Raw genomic sequence first — 18,840 nt, 5'->3', positions numbered from 1 at the left:
TTGCTCACACAGTTCAGTGAATAGTTTCCTACACATGCTTGAGTAAGCAACTCTATTTTAACTCTGTAGATCACACCGAAAGAAAAGTGGGGGAGGATTTAGTGGGGAGAAGGGCTTTAGCAGCAGAGGAATGAAGGATAAAGATTACCAAAATTTCATACATACATACACACATACATACATACATACATACATACATGTATATATATATATATATATGTATGTATGTATGCACACACACACACACACACACACACACACACACACACACACACATATATATATATATGAAACTGTCAAAGATTTTTAAAAAGTAATCAAATGTGCCCAGGCTTTTATGGTTTAAAAAATAACCTCAAATTACATGAATAATTTTAAAGAGGGAAGGAAGAAAAAAAGGAACAAACAGGTATAAAAATGAGATATCAACAGCTATATAGGTATGTAAATATATTTGTGTTTAAAAAACCAGATATGCTCTTTAGTTTGGTAGGTTGAATGGTGGTTTTTGTTTGTTTCAGGGGAGATTGTTTTGCTTTTGGCACAGGATCTCACTGAGGAACATTGGCTGGCCCCAAACTCACAGAGATCTGCCCACCTCTTCTTCTAGTGCTAAGATCATAGGGGTGTGCCATCATACCCTGCTGTAACAAGTACATTTTAAACGAGTACTCATTCTTAAAGACTGATATAACTGATCTGGCCATCTAACAACCAAATTTAGAGGCCAAAGCCAATGAGGACAGAGTAGCTAAGTGGACAGGTATCACTTTGACCTTTGCCTCCGTCTCTCCTGGCTTCTCCAGGTCCTACAGGAACAAGTGATCATACCTCTGAAAGAGTCTTACACTTCTGATAAATCACCTGCTCTCATGATCAGAGGTGCAGGGGATATCACAGTGGTTGGATTCTGGAAAGTGTAAACTTTCCAAACAGGATAGTCATTACAGAGGAAATTGTCCTCAAGGCTTCCAGAGGAAGCTGTGCGGTTAACAAGATCATGATCTATTCCACGAGATGGGAATGAGGATGCTGCCACCACTTAAAGATATCTAGCTTCTAATACTGAGATGATAAATTCTGTTGTTTTATAAATCATCTAGTTTGTGGTACTTTTGAGTAGAAGCCCTAGAAGCTACTACAGGCTCTGACACTCCAATATTTTCCATACTTAGAATGTATATATTATAGATCATAAAATAACAAACATTAGTGCTGATCTGTTCTAGAAAATATAGGAAGAAAAATATAAAAGAACTAAGAAACTCAACTTTTAATTTTTCATTTGTTGTGCAAATTTTTTATATACATTGTTACATGTTCATATATGTGTGTAGATACTTATGTGTGTATATAATTGTACATTGCTCATATTCCACACACCAGCACTCTCTGATGTCCTTTCTTCTCCCTCCTGATTGTACTAGTACTCCATATGAATTGTCCTGCTTCTGCTTTCATGTCCAGATTTGATTTGTCCAGATTAGGAATATGTCTAGATTAAAGAATAGTGTAGGAGTTGGAGGGCTGGATCAACAGTTAAGACACTTGCTGATCTTCCAGAGGACCTGAGTTTGATTCCCAGTACCCACATTGGGTGGCTCATAACTGTCTATAACTTCAACTCCAGGAACTCCAACATCCTCATCTAGCCTACTTGACCATCCATGCATGTGTGGTATACACATGTATACAGAGAGAGAGAGAAAGAGAGATGAATATCCCCTTTCTTTAAAAGGGGAATATGATAAAATACAGTCAATGTTTCCATATTTTCTATCTCATTCATCTCTCTTTCTTCCTAGGGGTACTACTGGTCCATGTCAGTCAGCTTTCCATCATGGTAACAAAATATCTGAAATACTGCAACTTAAAAAGGACAAAGGATATTTTAGGTTGTGTTTTCAAAGACTTCACTTTATACTCAGTTGGCATTGTTGCTTTGAGGGCTACAAGTGAAGCATTATGTTATGTCAGGGCATGTAGAAAAGGAAAGCTGTTCACCTCTGGGATTGTGGCCAAGAAGCAAACTACTCAAGGTAAGGCTGGGGTATCACTGTAGCCTTCAAAGGCATGACCTCAGTAGTCTCATTCCTCCCACTAGACCCAATATCCGGATGTTTTCACCACCACCCAGGAGCACTCCATGCTGGGAGTGCTTTATGAAATGACAAAAAGGTCATCCCACCAGGAAAATGTCATAATTCTAAGTGTCCATATACTAGATTATAAAAGCTTTCCAATATATGAAACAGAAAACAGTAGAGATAAAAGCCAAGCCAAGCCCTTGACACATGTCCTTGGGAGGAAATTTCGGTTTAATTAGTTAATAAAAGAGGATCCATAAGCATGATTTAAATGTCGAGTATATCATTTCCCCAGCTTCTTGGTTTTCATTCAATGCTATTGTTTTCCTGAGGAAAACATTATATTTTATAGGTACAAATATTTTAAACTTCTGATCTCGACTGTTTTCTGTTTCATGTATTGGGAAGCTTTATAATCTAGTATATGGACACTTAGAATTATGACATTTTTTGGTGGGATGACCTTTTTGTCATTTCATAATGTTCCTTTCTGTCTTTAACAATTAACATGTACTTTAATATATTGCCACAGCTACTTTTTACTAGGATTGTCTTGAATATACTTTTCATCCTATGTCAGTGCATTTTATGAACGTACTTATAGACAGCACATATATTATCATGTTTTTTAAATTTATTCTGCCTATCTCTGTTTCTTAATTGTTAGGTTTAGATTATTTAAATGTAAAATAATTACTGACATTTGAGAGATTAGGTCTATTTTATTATTCACTTCTCTCTACTTCCTTAATCTCTCCTTTGTTTCTCTTTTCTTGTATTCCTGTAAGTTTCTTAAACATTCTTAGAAAACAGACTTAATTTTTGATGATGTTTTGAATTACCATTTTATATAGTTTTTAATGATTACCATAGAACTTATAAAACCCATAAGGTTTCCTGGGAGTAATATCTGATAGCTTTTAGGGGTTTTTTTTTTTTTTCATTTTGTTTTGCTATTTAGGGACAGGATTTCACTCTGTTACCAGGCTACCTGTGACTCCTTATGCATTCTAGGTTGGCCTTAAACTCATAACAGGTCTCCTATGGTGGCCTCCTAAGTGCTGATCTTATAGGCATTAGACATTAATGTGAGAAATGAAGATATTAAGAAGTGTGCTGCTTAGTTTTTATCAACTTGACACAAACTCAAATGGGAAAAAGCAACCTCAATTGAGAAAATCATCCCATCAGATTGACCTGTAGGAAGTCTAGGAGCCACTTTTTGTTTGTTTCTTTAGGTTGATGTTGGATGGCCAAACTCATTGTGAGCAGACATGCCCCAGGCAGGTGGTCTTGCCTGGCAGAACCAGGAAGGAAACTACCATTCCTCTGTGGTCTCTGTTTCAATTCCTGCCTCCAGGTTCCTGACTGAGCTCCTGCCCTGGTTTCACTTAATGATGGACTGAAAGCTGAAATAAGTCTCTTCCTCCCCAAGTTGTTTTTGGTTGGTATTTTATTATAGCAATAGAAAACAAATCAAGAGGTTATTTTAACTCACAGCTTAATGCTAAACAAGACAAAGTGGGAAAACTGTTTCAAGATCATTTACTATATGTTGAAAATTTCTCTTGCCATCATCCATTACTATTTCTTTTCTTTTCTTTTCTTTTCTTTTCTTTTCTTTTCTTTTCTTTTCTTTTCTTTTTGAAGTTGGGTTCTACTATGGGAGGCCAAGACTGACCTCAAATTTTTTAATAATCTCCTGCCTCTGCCTCTCAAGTGCTGGAATGATATATGTGTACTATCAGTCAGCTTTGCTTTCTGCTTTTGAAACCAATCTGAGCATAGGAAGATTGTCTCTTGCTAAGAAAGTAGCTCATTGTTCCAGAATTTGCCCAGTGTGACCAAAGTCTCTAACAACCACAACAAACAACCTTTTTAAAGGTTGGACATTGTGGTGTATGCCTGCAATCCCATCCTTCAGGATGCTGAGACAGGAGGATCTGTGGATGTGAGAGCAGTCTAGGCTACTTATTGAAACCCAGTCTCAGCAAAAATTTTGTTTATGGATTAAGTTATTCCAGGACTTGACCTGTTTTATGTTTTCTTGATCTAGGTTCAATGTCAATAATTCATATATCTTAACCCATAATATTGTTAAACACCCGGTCCCTTAATTTCAACAGATGTTTTTCCAGCTGCTATCTGGGCATGCTGCTGGTAGGCTTGTGAATTAGTCCAGCTGGTTCTTTCATCCTGGCTAGCATCTAAAACAGCTCAATAAAGTTTTCTAGATATCTCTTAGTCTAAAATGTCTGTTTTAACAAAACTTGTATCTCAAATAGGACTGGAAATTCACATATCTAGGAGCAAAAGAAAATAACTGATTATAAAGGCGATGGACAGAAAAACACAGGAATATGACCCTAATAAAAATTGCACAATTGTTTATGAATCTGGATGCTTGTTGAAAAAAATGATATCTTGATGCATTTGATGAGTGTTCATTTCAGAGACCTGCGGAGTCCACGCCCCCCTCCCTTCTGTGGTACTCTTTAAGGGCCTTTCAGACAACTTTCCTAACTCAAATCATCCAAACCACTAGGTTTGGGTGATGCGCATGCGCTCCCACTCCCAGAAAGTCAACTGGGTAATGCGCATGCGCCCCAGAGAGGCAATTAGGTAAAGCGCATGCGCTCCCAGAGAGACCTTGCCCCCACCATCCTGGGTAACGTCTATTAATGCGACATCCATCGGGATGACGTCCACTGGAGCGACAAAAGTTGGAACAAAGTATAGTGGGGCAGTTTATGAAGGGGATATCTGTTAGGGTGTTGGCTGTTGAAGCAACGTCTTTCTTGGCAACGTCTTTAGAAGCTAACTGTTGATGTGGCATCTGTTAGAGCCACTTCTGTTGGAGCCACATCTATTATGGAAACTTCTATAGGGGTGACCGCTGTTGGTGTGATGTGTCTTAGAGGCGACACCCATTGGGCATGGCCTTGAGGGCACCTACTGATGACGCCAGCAAAGCAGCATTGTGATGTATGCGTCCTAGAGGTCCTGTTACCCAGGTTTCTAGGGCCTTGGCTCAGTCTTGTTCAGGACACCGGAGGAGACAGTCGCAGAAAGGGAGACCTGAAGACAGTCCGCTACCCCAGTCCCCAGCCCTTGGGGGCTGCTGGGTAGCCATGGACTTATACCTAAGTAACTGTTTAAAGGCTGCCGAAGCCGCTGCTTCCAAAGCAGCGTCCGGCGACCTAACAAATAACAAAGAGACATGTAGTAACGTGAGTGGTGGCCTCTCCACAGTGTCCATTTGTTCATTGCCCCTCTTTCTTGCCCAGGGCGGGTTTCAGGCCAGCAGGAGGAATGATGGGGATAGAGCCCATGCTGAGAGACAGAAACAGGGCAATTTTGGTTTGGTTTTGGGGTTTTCAGTTCTTATTTTTGGTTTTTAACTAAGGTCACCTTCTGGCCAGGGCAATGGGTGATTCAAGGTGCCAATGGCTGATACTCTTGGGCAGGACCCAAAAGTAGGGTGGTGGCTTAGGAACTGGTGAGGCAAGGCCTCCTTGGTTCATAGGCAGGGACTTTCTTCCACCCAAGTACCTAGCAATCTGGGTTGTGCTATCTGATTGAAGTGAGGCAACTGATGTAAACTGAGCACTTCCTAGTAGAAAAGACAAACATTTCGATTTTCTTTCCCACAGAAAAAACAGAAACCTATCATCCCAAAGATTGGAGCAGCTAGTCTGTTAGATTTGCCTCTCGGGGCCAAACTGCCTGTTATCCCAGGAAGTACTAATATATTCTACACAACAAATATAAGTGAAAAGGTAAACTATGTTTTAATGGTGTTTAAGTGGCTTACTTGACCCTTTTTAGCTGTTGAATTTGAAACATTTTGCTATGATTACAATGTGTGTATCACCTTCATTTTCACACAAATGGGATTAAATGAGCAACAATGTTTTAACCTTCTTAAACTCACTTTAATCATAGAAAGCCCCAGAAAGAGCTGCAATCAGTCTGTCCAGACCTTTCTCCAACCACAGCATCAACTTGACAAATTAAGGGCTTTCTGGACTACTCATATACAACATGCTGACTTCTGCTTCTGTGCCTTGGTCCATCTGGCTCCTGAAACCTACCATGTACTCTCCACTTGTTCCTGACAGTCTACCCTGACCTATGTATACAGGATTGGGCTAAGGTTGAGGTTATATAGGTGGATCAAGCACAGAGTACATCTAATACAAAAATTAGACCAGGAGGCTAGAGGGAAGTTGAAAGGCAATGCATTTACCTGGATTAACCCATCACATTCTCTCACTTTGGTTTCTGCTTGTATATTTTATTTTCAATGAACAGTATAATCATTTCAATAAACTGAGGTTTTAAAATGTGATTTCATAAACTTTGCAATTGTATTAATTTCAAATCTGTTTCTTTTTGCAGCTTTACCAGCCTTCTTTCGGATTTAATCTTAGTGACCCATATTGTAAACTCATGGAAACCACCTACAAAAGTCTTCATGATCCACACTTAAAATCTTACTTCAAACGAAAAGACATTCTCAAGAAACTAAGAAAGGGAGGATACATCACCAGCAATAATAAAGTGCGTTGAGGCCTACTTCTGACCAGCAAAAAATCTATGCACTTTTTAAGTGCTTTGATACTGTGCCAACTTCTAGTTGACCACTCATAGATACCACAGAAGAAAGTCAATAAAATGCTTGGTATTGGGTGGTTGTTTTTCTTGTAAAAACACTTTAGTTGACATTTTTGAATGCTAGGAAAGATAATCACCAAACCATGTTTGGTATGCAAACACATTGATACATTTATTTTTCATATGTTTCTAAGAAATTTTGACTTGCAACTGTCAAATTAGTGAAATGATAGATAGAAAGTTTTTGGAGGTTCAGTTGCCTAGAGATAGTGACTACAAAAATGTTACAAGATGCATTATCATCATACTGTTACTAAAATGAATGATCCTTTTCTCTAGATCTGTTTTAATTTTTACAATTTTATAATAATGTTTTTCATATTTGGATTTATAGGTCGTATGTTCATTAAAAGAACTCAACAAATACAGACAATATCTTACCACTTTAAAAATCGACTTTGAACGAAATTATATAAGAGAACAAGTAAGTTAAATATTTCAGTTTGATTTTTGGGATGCATAAAAAATTTTGTGAAAAGGTAGACCTTTTCACAATATTTCCTTAAAATATTCTTAGAATACAGTCTCTATAAAGAATTCATAAAAGGCAGCCCATTTGATTTTTGCATTAAAAAGTTGACTTGTGGGAAGTGGCCATGGAAGGCCTAAAACCAGGTTAGCAGAATTAGCAGCTTTTAAAACTCAGAACATTTATTTAAGCTTACATTTTATGAAAATATGTCAAAGGACACATTTATTGTGGCAAGTATATAACATCCAATAATTATTTTCTTGCAGAAAATAATTGAAAATCAAGTAAACAAACTGAACGAAGAGAGACGGGCCTGTGACAATGCTGCCGCTGCTGAGTTTCAGCGGTGGTTGTTACAAGAAGGGAAAAAAGCCAGCCCTCATCACGAACGCTTACTTAAACTCAGGTAGAGTCATAGTTCATGAATATTTCATGGACACATTATAAATACCCCAAACCACAAAAACATGAGAAATAATTGAAGATGGATTCATAAAAGTATTAAATACATTTAAGTTCCTCAGAGTTTTCAACACAGAGAACAAAAAGGGTACATCAAGGCAGGCTGAATAAATGGCTCAGTACTATATACTCTTCCAGTCGACTAGGGTCTGATTTCCAGTACCCATATAATGGTATAACTATATATAACTCCAGTTCTAAGGGATTCAATGCTCTCTTCTGGCCTCCATAGGCACTGCATGCATGCAAGGTACAGATTTGCATGAAGGCAAAACACCCATACACATAATTAAATTTAAAAATACATTATAAAAGGTACATTAAGAGGTGCAGGGATTAAGAACTTTAATAACAGTGCTAGAAAAATAAGTTTCTATATGAGAAATTGTAGCCAGCAGAAGCCCAAGAGGTAAGTCAAACTGTTCTAGAAATCCAAAGTACAAAACAATCTTGTGAGAGCCAGGCCTGAGGTACCAGAGGAAGAGAGAGTATTTTTAACACATTTTAAACATATGTTTACATTCTTTGAAGGCCACAATGAGCAAATTACTGCAACTTTATCTGAGACTAATGTACTTATTCCATTCCTCTACCAACTGTGCATCCTCCTTCAGCTACTTAAATCACACATTACCATTTAGAGATCAAACCACAGCCTTAGAAGAAAAAGAGAGGAATGAGAGATATCTTAATTGAAAGTCAGTTCATGATCTGGCTCCTGTAATCCATGCATTCATCTCACACTATACCAGAATGCATGTTGCTATACCGTAGTTGTAGAGTGGTAAGTATCCTGAAGGAAACATCCATTTTACATTCCTTTATTTCACTTTGGTTTAGACATTTAAACATGATTAATAAAGAACTAGACAAAATTGAAGACACCTCGGACAGACGAAGTACAATACAGATGAAGGAAGAAGACAAACAACATTGGGATGAGGTTAGGAGGAAACTGAATCTCCGACAACAAGTTGAAGAGGTAAGGGTCAATAAATTTTGAATGGAAAACTTGTATGGTTCTTTTATTTGTAACTAGTTGGTTCACTATATCATGTGTAGTTCTTTCAATTTAGAGAAGCAGCCCAGGGCAACCAGATTGATTCATGGGTCTCTACCTATACACTTCCTATACAAGCCTGATGACCTGAGTTCAAGTCCCAGAACATCTGTGAAATTAAGAGACAGCTCACACTATGGAGTTGTCCTTTGATCTCCACATGAGCTCTGACATGGCTATTTGTTTAGTTTCTCTGTCAGAATACCTCTATGACCATCAATTTACATGTGATAGCCTCCCTGACTTCAAAAATAACCATCCCTTTTGCCAATATCTTTTGAGATTCATTTGTAGAGTCATGTGCTGGATCCATGCTTGTAATAACAAAGCAGTGTCATTCCTTTTCCATTCCATTGCATCCACCAAGACATTCCCAATGGATATCAGATAAGCACATTCAAAATCCAATGCAAGATTTGCTTTATTATTGGCCTAAATGTTGTTAGGGCATGGATTTTATCTAATTGGTGTACTGGTTGATAAAAGAGAAAATACTTATAAAATGAAATAGACATATGATGATCAATGTAATGGCATGTCCCTTAGGAATGGCAATGCAAAGAGATGTCCCTTCTGGCAAAGATCGGAGAAGAAGTTAGGAGAGAAACAAAAGCTGAAGAACATCATCGGAAGATCAGAGAAGAACTTAACCGAAAGGTAGTCAGCTTTTACTAGACATGGACTATTTCAAGAAAGACTCTTGGCACATGTTTATATTTTAAAGTATGAATTTTCAGAAGATAGCTATCAATGAAGAGACCCATTCTAGCCCAAATCTGTAATTCAAAAGAGTTGCCAGAAAGTTAAATTAGATTGAGTTATGAAAACATGCTTTACCTAAGGAGTAAAGGGATTGTCTTAGCATGCACAAGACCCTAGCTTTAATCTCCAGTTGGCAAGGAAATATGCACATGCATACACACAATTTTGTCATACACTTTAAAAACTTACCTCTTGCTAGATTTCTTCAAATTCATTGTGAATATAGACATCTCCAGACAGGAACAAAGATTACTTCAGGTGCATCATCACATTTGAAATAGTCTGTGTTGTACTTTTACTGACAAGTTTCTATTTAAATTTGAAACATATTTAACATGTTTTTAATATTTTATAGAAACAAGCACTGCTACATAAAAGAATTGCTTACCATTTACAAAAACTTCAAAAGAAAGATAGTAAAGAAGAAAATCAAGAAGCAAGTGTTTTTGAAAGCAAACGACAATCCGAAACAGGTGAGAGAAAAGACAGAAAGAGAAAAGACAAAGTAAACAAGTGGAGGCTGAACAACCACATAGCAAACATTAGTTTCTTTATATAACCACCTTCTGCTCACATGGGTATTTTAAAAGCCCCATGTAAAAAGTAAGTACTAGGAGCCCACAATATTTCTGTCAGGAACTATGGAAAGCACTTTTCAGTTACAGATCCAGTTAACAAAAGAGTATGAACACACATAAGAAGTAAATATATATACAAAGTTTAACAAACAGCCAGTAAAAGGAGATAGTATGCACACACAGGTAAGAAACACAGAAGCTGATGAGAGAAGTTAGAACAGACAGTTAAAGAAAACATTAAAACGTAAAATAAAGCAAGCCAGTAAGAGAAAAAAACTCACAGAAATTAAAGGAATAATATACAGAGATTGAAGGAGATAATTACAATGTACAAAGCAAGGAATAGAAAACAAGGACCAAAAAAACTGGAAAAGGGGGAAACAAAGATGATAAAGTCAATAAAGGTGATACAAAAGAAATAAGACAAGGAGAGAGAGAGAAGAAAATCAATAGAATCCAGCATTGATAGATTTAATCATGGGGTAGTGAGGGATGAAGAAAAGAAAATAAGAGCTAGGCAGAAGTAGGAAAAGAGGAAGGGTAGACAGGTAAGCAAGGAAGAGCTAGGAAAAAAAAGTGTTAAAGATTGTGGTTGTGACAGACTTGAAAAGGATTAATATGGAAGAAATTCCAACACACTAAGGGAAGGTTTGCAGGACCACTTCAAGTATCCAAGACACTTCAACACTACAGCTAAGCTAAAGAGGTGGAGCAGTAAAAAAAAAAAAAAAAAAAAAAAAAAAAAAAGTAAAAATGATAGGGATGGGAAAGAGGGGACTGTAAGTTACAAAGGAAGAGGCTGGGCGGAAGGGAGGTAGTAATCTATGAAGGAAGTAAGGCCAGGGGACAGCAGGCTAGCTGAGGCTTTTGATGCATTGCAAAAGATGTTTTCTGAAAGAGAGAGAGAAAATGAGGGAGGGAAGGAGTAGGGAGAGAAGGTGAAAGAGAGGTAAAATGAAAAAGAGGGGCAGAGAGAATGGAAGTGAGAAAAAAGAGGGAAGAGGAAGGGGAAAGAAGGAAAGAAAATGAGACCAAGAAAGGCGGAAAAGAGGGTAGACAAACAAGAATGAAAAAGGAAAGAAGTGAAGGAAGAGGAGGAAGAAGGATTAAAGATAAGGAAAAGGAGTGAGGAAAGGGAGGAGAAATGGATAACAAGAAGAGAGGAGCTGGGCGGTGGTGGCACACGCCTTTAATCCCAGCATTTGGGAGGCAGAGGCAGGCAGATTTCTGAGTTCAAGGCCAGCCTGGTCTACAGAGTAAGTTCCAGGACAGCCATGGCTACACAGAGAAACCCTGTCTCAAAAAAAACAAAACAAAAAACAAAAAAAAAAAAACCCAAAAAAAAAAAAAACAAAAAAACAAAAAAAAAAGAGAGGAAAGAGGAGGGATAGAGATAAGCAGAGGGGAAGGGTAAAGATCGGAGGAGGATGGAAAAGTTAGGAGGAAGGGGGAAAGAGGAAACATGGGAAGAGGGAGATGGGAGGAGAAAGTGTAAACATGGGAGGAGAGGGGTAAGCATGGGAGGAGGGAGGAGTAAACATGGGAGGAGGGAGGGGTAAACATGGGAGGAGGGAGGGGTAAACATGGGAGGAGGGAGGGGTAAACATGGGAGGAGGGAGGGGTAAACATGGGAGGAGGGAGGGGTAAACATGGGAGGAGGGAGGGGTAAACATGGGAGGAGGGAGGGGTAAACATGGGAGGAGGGAGGAGTAAACATGGGAGGAGGGAGGAGTAAACATGAGAAGAGGGAGGGGTAAACATGAGAAGAGGGAGGGGTAAACATGGGAGGAGGGAGGGGTAAACATGGGAAGAGGGAGGGGAGAAGTGGGAGGAGGGAAGAAGAAACTGGGAGAGAAAAAAGGAAGTAAAGGGATGGGAGAAACAGGGAGAAAAGAAGGGAAATGGAGAAAAGGAGAGGAAAGGGGAGAGGAAGAAAGTACAGAGCAAGGGAAACTAGCAAGGATAGGAAAGGAAAGAAAGCAAAAAAAGGAAAGAAATTAAAAGTCAAAGACAAGGACTAAATAATAAGAGTAAGAAGAAAGATACATTTTTAAAAAGTCAGTGAGAACAAGAAAAAAAGGAGGATTGTGTGGGAGAGATGTTTGAAAAGAAGAAGCCAGTAAGAAATCCAACCCTTGTTGAAGGAAAGGATATCAGTTTTTAAAAAGACTAAAACATGTAGACAGATTTAAAAAAAAAAAAAAGAAATCAGAAAACAGAGCAGGAAAAGAGAAAAGTTTAAGAGGAGAAACTAATGGCATATTAACTCATAAAAGGAGACAGAAGAAGAAAGGGGTGCATGAGATGAACAGTCTAGAGAGGAAAAATGAACCAAGTAAAAAAGTAAAAGCAGAAAAGAAAACAGAAACAAAACTTACAGGGAATGGAGCAGCAGAGACAAAATGAAGAACTAGTACAATGTGGGTAGGAGGTGTTTTGAAAAGCCACCAAAAGAGTTGAAAGAAATTAGAGATCATCCTAGGTAGATATGTAGGCTCCTGGGTATTTTAAGAGTAAAACAGGAAAAGCCAACAGGGGGTAGAAAGAAGAATACAGATAGAAAGAAAACTCTGAAGAGAACAGGAAAATCAAGCACAATGGGGGTATTCAAGATGTAAAAGTATAAAAATACACAGGGATCTGATAGGGAAAATAATTCAGCATAAACTGGATTCTAAAAAGAAGCCAGTAAATTAAGACAATGGAAAGTGGAGGAGGGAAAGCAGAGGCTTAAATAAAAAAAAACAGGAGCCTGTGGGACCAGAGTGATGGTTCTGTGACTAAGAGTATTGGCTGTTCTTGCAGAAGACCAAGCTTGGTCCCAACACTCACATCAGGTGACACAGAGACCAGTAAACTCTCCAGTTCCAGTGATCCAGTCCCCTCTTCTTCAAGCACCAGAATACACACATACACACACACACACACACACACGTTGAAGAAAATAGCAGGAGCTTGTAAACAGGAAGACAAAGGAGAAGAATGGGGGAAGAATGGCAGGAAAGGTGGTAAAAGCATAGGAAGAAGAAGAGGAAAATGATGAGGATGAGTGGGAGAAAGTAAAGAAGACAAGAAAAGGCAAGCGGGGGGGGGAATAAAAAGTATACAAATGATGAACAGGAAAATGGACAGTTTTTAAAGTTTGGAAAGATGATAGTGAAAGAAAACTGAAAGGAGTAAGTAAAGTAAAATAGATTCATAGCAGCAAGAGACATCTAAATTTTAGTCAAAATGTAAACACAGTAAAGGATAACAGGTAAGTAGAGACAGAATCCACCTTAAAAGGATGAAACCAGGGAATTGGAAGACAGCTCAGCCATTAAGAGAACTGTCTTCTCTTGCAGAAGACCTGGGTTTAATTCCCAATACATATTTGGCAGCTCAGCACAGTAATTCCAGATCCAGGGGACACAAAGCCTTTTTCTGGCCAGCTCATGAGGTTCACAGACTATTCATGCAAAACACCCATACATGTAAAAAATGATTAAATGACAAAAAATGTTAAAAGAGGTGGAAAGAAAACTTTAGTGTGTGGAGCCAATAGAAAGACTGTGAGAAAAATAAAAGGCAGGAAAGCTGGGTAAAGGTATAAAGAATTGTGATAAAGGAATTGAATTGAAGATCAAGAGAAAGGAAAGAGAAGAAGGATGGAAGGTAAATGGGAGTAAAAGAAAAAAAGCAAGGAAGATATGGAAAGGGAGAGAGGGAGGAGGAAGGGAAAAAATAAGAAAAAAAAAAGCTTCAAAAAGAAACAGTCAGACCAGCAAGACAGGCATATACTTGTAATCCCAGCACCTAAAAGTCTGAGGTAAAATGATTATAAATTGAGGGTTACAAAGTAAGAGTCTGTCTCAAAAAAAAAAAAAAAAAAAAAAAGACAAACAGCAAGGGAGACCAAGTGTCATTGTTGATGAAAGTCAACGGTTTAAAGGTACACACCAAAATACAGAACGAGGAATGATTGATTGGAATAGATTTTTTTAAAGATAAGACTGTTTAAAGAAGAAAATAGGACGTTTAAAAGGGACTTTGCCTGGAAGTAGTTAAAGAAGAGAACAACAGAAGCCAGGAAAGATAGTAAAGAAGGAAGGGGGTTTCAAAAACAAGAGGTAGACAGCAGTCCCAACTGTATTCTTGGGGCAGCTGCCAGCAGAAAGCTGGACTCTGAACAGAGCACAGGCAAGCAGTAGTCAAGGAGTCAGTGGAGCTTGGCAGATAAAAAATTCAGGAAGACACTTCAGAGAAGAGGTGAGGAGGATCTGGTCAAAGTGAACTACTGACTTATGCTGAAGACAGGCCAGGGAGATAGAAAATCCCCCCAAGGAATGGTAGAGAACAAGGGACCAGGCTGTGCACTGAGGGGGGTAGTCAAAGTTAGGCTTGGGGTGGCTGATCTGATGCAGCAAGACTTCTGTCCAAATTGGGTTTTCTATGGACGTTCACCAAGCACTTTAGGAGCCAATGGGGAGAGAAAGTAAGTAGAAGAATCAATAGAGGAAGGCAAAATAAAGAGTGGTTGCTACAGATGTATGTGGGGAGATAGGTAGATGTGAGGACAGACTTCAAAGGCAGAAGTCAGGGCCCAAAGACTACAAGAGGGAGAGGAGGCTGTAATGATGTAGGAGATGAGAAAACAAATATGAACCAAGTCACAAAAAGAGGCCAGAAAAGACAATGGAAGATAGGGACAGAGGAAAGGAGAGAGGCAAGGTGTGGGGCATATACAGTCAGGGAAGGATACAGAAAAGAAAGGAATCCTGCACACAGGCAAAAAGGAAATGAGAAAGAGACACAGAAACGGAGAAGGGAGGGATTTGGGGAGGTTAGGTAGGAAGAGATTTTAAAGGGGCATATCCACAGTTGGTAATGAAGAGGAGAAAGCTACTTTTTTTTTAAAGCCTATAAAACGTAAAGATGTTTGATGGTCCTAAAGTTAAGTGGTTCCTTTGGCAAACATGCAGGTAAATAGAACTTGAAGATGAAAAAGCAGTACAAGAAAATACTGGTGTGGGAAAGGGAGGAAAGGGACAGGGAGAGGAGAGGAATTGGTTCAGTGATATTTGTAGGAAGGGAATATAGTTTCAAGATATCCTTTCAGTCTCTCATCAATTGTGTTAAAGCACTAACTTGTCAAATTATTTAAGCTAAATACAGATGGGTGAGAGGACAGGGCTCCTTACTTCTTGTAAGTACTTCTTTGCCAAGAAGTAAGGTTTAACCTTTCCCTCTTATTGTCCTTTTAAAACAGAGAAGCCAGTAGTAAACACAGAATAAAAATACAGAAAAAAATAAAAATACAGCAAAAGGAAAATAAAAATATGTTCAAATGTGAGCAATATGAAATTTTTTAAAGCTTAAATGAATGAAGAAAGATAAAAAGAAGGAAAGTATATAAGGGATGAATTGGTAAAGAGTTGGAGGGAATGCAAGACTGAGATGTAGGGACTGGTAATGCAAGTGAAATTTTATTGTAGGGGACAAATTTTAAAAGTAGGGGTCAAGAAAAAGAGCAGAACCCCAGAAAATTGATCATGGTGGCAGATTGATGGGTAGATAGATAGATAATAAATAGATGGATAGATAGATAATGGATGGATGGATGGATAGATGGGTGGATGGATAGATGGATGGATGGATAGATAGAAAGAAAGAAGCAGGAAAGTAAGCAAGTAGGTAAAAGGTGGGAAGAAAGAAAAGGAAAAACAAAGATTAGTCTAGTGAAATAGTATATAAAACTCAATAGTTTTAATAGTTTAATACTTTGTAAAATAGTTTAATAGTATATACTATATATATTATATAATATATATTATATATAATAATATATAATATAATAGTGTATAAACTAGTTTAATAGTATATAAAACTATTTGAATGAGACAATGGGAAGTGTTTTCTAGGCTAAACCTGATAAAAGATGGAAGGAATGATGCAAGCATAAAGGCAGCAGGCAGCAGGCAGCAGGCTGGAGTGCATAGAGTTACAAGTTGCTGGGACCCCAGGATCCTGTCCTCTGGACAATAAAGAATGAAGCCCTTAGACTTGAGTGCTCAAACCAGTGCCATTTATCAGAATAGGGAACTCTTAATGCATGAAGAGTTTCAAGACAGGACACCATTGAGTGGCGAGGACTATGTGCTTTTAAATGGTTACAGAACAAAGAGGAAGATCAGAAAACTGTAGGTGTGGAGTTAAAAGGTGACTTGTCTTGTGGTGCATAAGATGATGGGTTTCTTTCCTGACCCCAGAGATCCATAATTAACTAAAATAATAATCTAAAGGTCGTAAGACTTCACATGGGATTAGTGTCAGGAATTTCCGTTGAGGCAGTTGAGTCAGGGTCTTACTTACTGGGGCTAAGTACCTAACTGCCTAACTGTCTCTTCCTTCAGTCCTCACTAAGAACAGGTGGCCCTAACTGCCTGCTTAACTGTCTTTTGCTTCAGTACCCACTCAGAACAGGTGGAGCTAACTGTCTGTCCTCGGTGTTGGGGGAGGAGGATTAGGGCAAAGACAGTTACAACTATTTCAAGCTGAGAAAGGGGATTGAAGATTGACAGCTGTCAGGGGTCCCATTTAGAGGTTTTTCTAATGAGCTATGGTAAAGGGCAGAAGACCTATTTCAGACTATGTGAACAAACCTATTTGGTGTCTAGTGGATCTCAGTCAAAACACAAAGTACACTCAGATGTGAAAAGGCTAAGGCTCTCCAAGTTTAAAGGACCACATACGCCATTGAGTTAAGGCTTTACTGATGAGCTTGAATGGCCTGGATGGTGGAGGCCAAGTAGACTGTGGAACTTGAGGGAGATAGTGAATTTTTCATTGGAGTTCAAGTGTAGTAAAAAAAACTAGTAGACATAAACTCTAAGGACATATCAAGATGTTGTGGATGGTTCTAAGGAAGGGCTTGGAGAATTGGAGGATTGATCACATTTAGAAAGTTATTTTATGGAAGAGACTGTCTTAGAAATGAACAAAAGTTTAAAAAGGCTTCAGATGAGGGAAAAGGGTTTAAGAACCTGTACTCTGAAGGGGTTTACCATAGTGGAACCCCTCCCATTCTTTTTACCAATGTTAGAGGGGCCAAAGGGTAAGTAACCCACAAATGAGGACACCTGAGGAAAGGAAGTTGTAATATAGTTTGTGCAGGTGTTGCCAAAGGGAGGATAGTTTAAAAGAGTTGGGGGCATGTCCCAAGAATGGAGGAAGTAAATCCGTAAAAGTTCAGAGGGCTAGAGAGAACAAGGGTCAGTCCTTATGGCAGGAAACTGAAGGCATTCGCAGAACATCACGTTACTTTATTTGAAGAGATACCTTAGGCCTTTTATAAGCTACTTATTCACAAAAATAAGGCTTTTCTTGGGTTCGAGTACCCATGGAGAGGGTCTGGTCAAGGTCTGAGGCAGCTGCAGGAATCCAGAAATCAATTTGAGGATCTTCTACTGCAAAAAGAGCAGAACAACTTATTATAGGGTCCCTTCCAGATGGGTTTTAAGGATTGGAACCTATTAAATACTGGTCAGATCATCAACACAACCCCCAAGGCTGAAGAGGGCCTGTCTTCCTGACAGTAAGGGACATTTTTTGAACATTTGTGAAGAGTTTGTTGCAAATGATCTAAAGTTGCATGATTACTTAGTCTTTAGTTGCTAAGAATTCATTAAGAAGAAAAAGTCTCCCACATAACATTTTATTGGGCCTGACACCACAGCTATGAGAGTAGTTTCTGATCTGGATCATAGGCAAGCGGAGAGAGAGGTTCAGGAGAGGCTAACTTCTTGGTTAGTTTCATTAAGTTCTGTTAAAGAGCTCATAACTTTGACATTTTTTGGAAGTTTGAGGTCTTCAGACACAATTGAGTAAAATCTCCTTTCATACCACTGTATACGCACGGATGAATAAAAGGTCACACTTAGTGTAGATGGTGATTTTTGTTCTTATTTAACTTTAGAGCTCTGGTTAAAGCTATTAATTGTACTAGTTGGACCCTGTTCTCTGGAGGAAGGGCTCCCCTTTCAAGAATGTCAGCAAAGGTTACTATAGAAAATCTTGTTCTGGGGATCCATATTTAAGAAAGGAACTCCCATCTGTAACGGGAGCCAAATCAGGATTTTTTCCAAGGGAATCATCAAGCAAGTCTCTAAATACCAGTTTAAGGAGGGAAGTAAAAGAGGAAAACAGGAAGCAGAAAGCAGAGGGAAGACAAGAAATTTTAAGGAGTTGAAGTTATGGGAGAAGATCAAAAGTAAGAAAAGAAGAGAATATAAGAATGAAGGAACCACACAAGTTTAAAAGGGGGAGCCACTGAGGAAATTAAGTACAACTGAAGTCAGGAAGCAAGCAAATAAACTCAAGATGGGGATGGAACTAAGTAGAGGAGCCCATGCTTGGGCAAATAAAATACATTTAGATAAAAGAGGACAGCTGGGTGTAGGGAAAGATTTCCATAGATAGATGGGTAGATGATAGGTGGAAGAAAGAAGAAATAAAAAAGAAAATAAGGGAGAGCTTTAGAAGGATGTTTAAGTCAATAATAGTTTGAAAGATAATATGAGTATTGGAGAAAGGAGGCAATAAAATTGTGCTGATGTGAGAGAGACTTGAAGAATCAGGAAAAAGGAAAACCATATGTGACAATATAGACAGGCAAGTGGGGAAACCATAGGTGAAGATGGGAATTTAAAAGTATGGCTTTTCAAAGTCCTAGGGATTCAACAAAAGATACAGAGAAGTGAAAGG

General features: G+C 38.5%; 1 protein-coding gene across 1 annotated transcript in view; it reads left to right on the top strand.

Annotated features, from left to right (window-relative positions):
• Positions 1-5,126: 5,126 nt before the first annotated feature.
• Positions 5,127-18,840, top strand: part of LOC117695514 (uncharacterized) — a 33,056-nt gene continuing 19,342 nt past the window's right edge. Inside the window, exons 1-8 of the mRNA XM_076918492.1 lie at positions 5,127-5,317; positions 5,741-5,866; positions 6,489-6,650; positions 7,099-7,188; positions 7,503-7,642; positions 8,539-8,680; positions 9,305-9,415; positions 9,876-9,993. Coding sequence (XP_076774607.1) covers positions 5,219-5,317; positions 5,741-5,866; positions 6,489-6,650; positions 7,099-7,188; positions 7,503-7,642; positions 8,539-8,680; positions 9,305-9,415; positions 9,876-9,993 — 988 coding nt within the window. The 5' untranslated portion in view covers positions 5,127-5,218. The remainder of the gene's footprint in view (positions 5,318-5,740; positions 5,867-6,488; positions 6,651-7,098; positions 7,189-7,502; positions 7,643-8,538; positions 8,681-9,304; positions 9,416-9,875; positions 9,994-18,840) is intronic.

The sequence above is a fragment of the Arvicanthis niloticus genome, chromosome X (assembly GCF_011762505.2).
Source record: "Arvicanthis niloticus isolate mArvNil1 chromosome X, mArvNil1.pat.X, whole genome shotgun sequence".
NCBI classification, from domain to species: domain Eukaryota; kingdom Metazoa; phylum Chordata; class Mammalia; order Rodentia; family Muridae; genus Arvicanthis; species Arvicanthis niloticus.
This window is presented reverse-complemented; position numbering and strand designations above follow the sequence as displayed.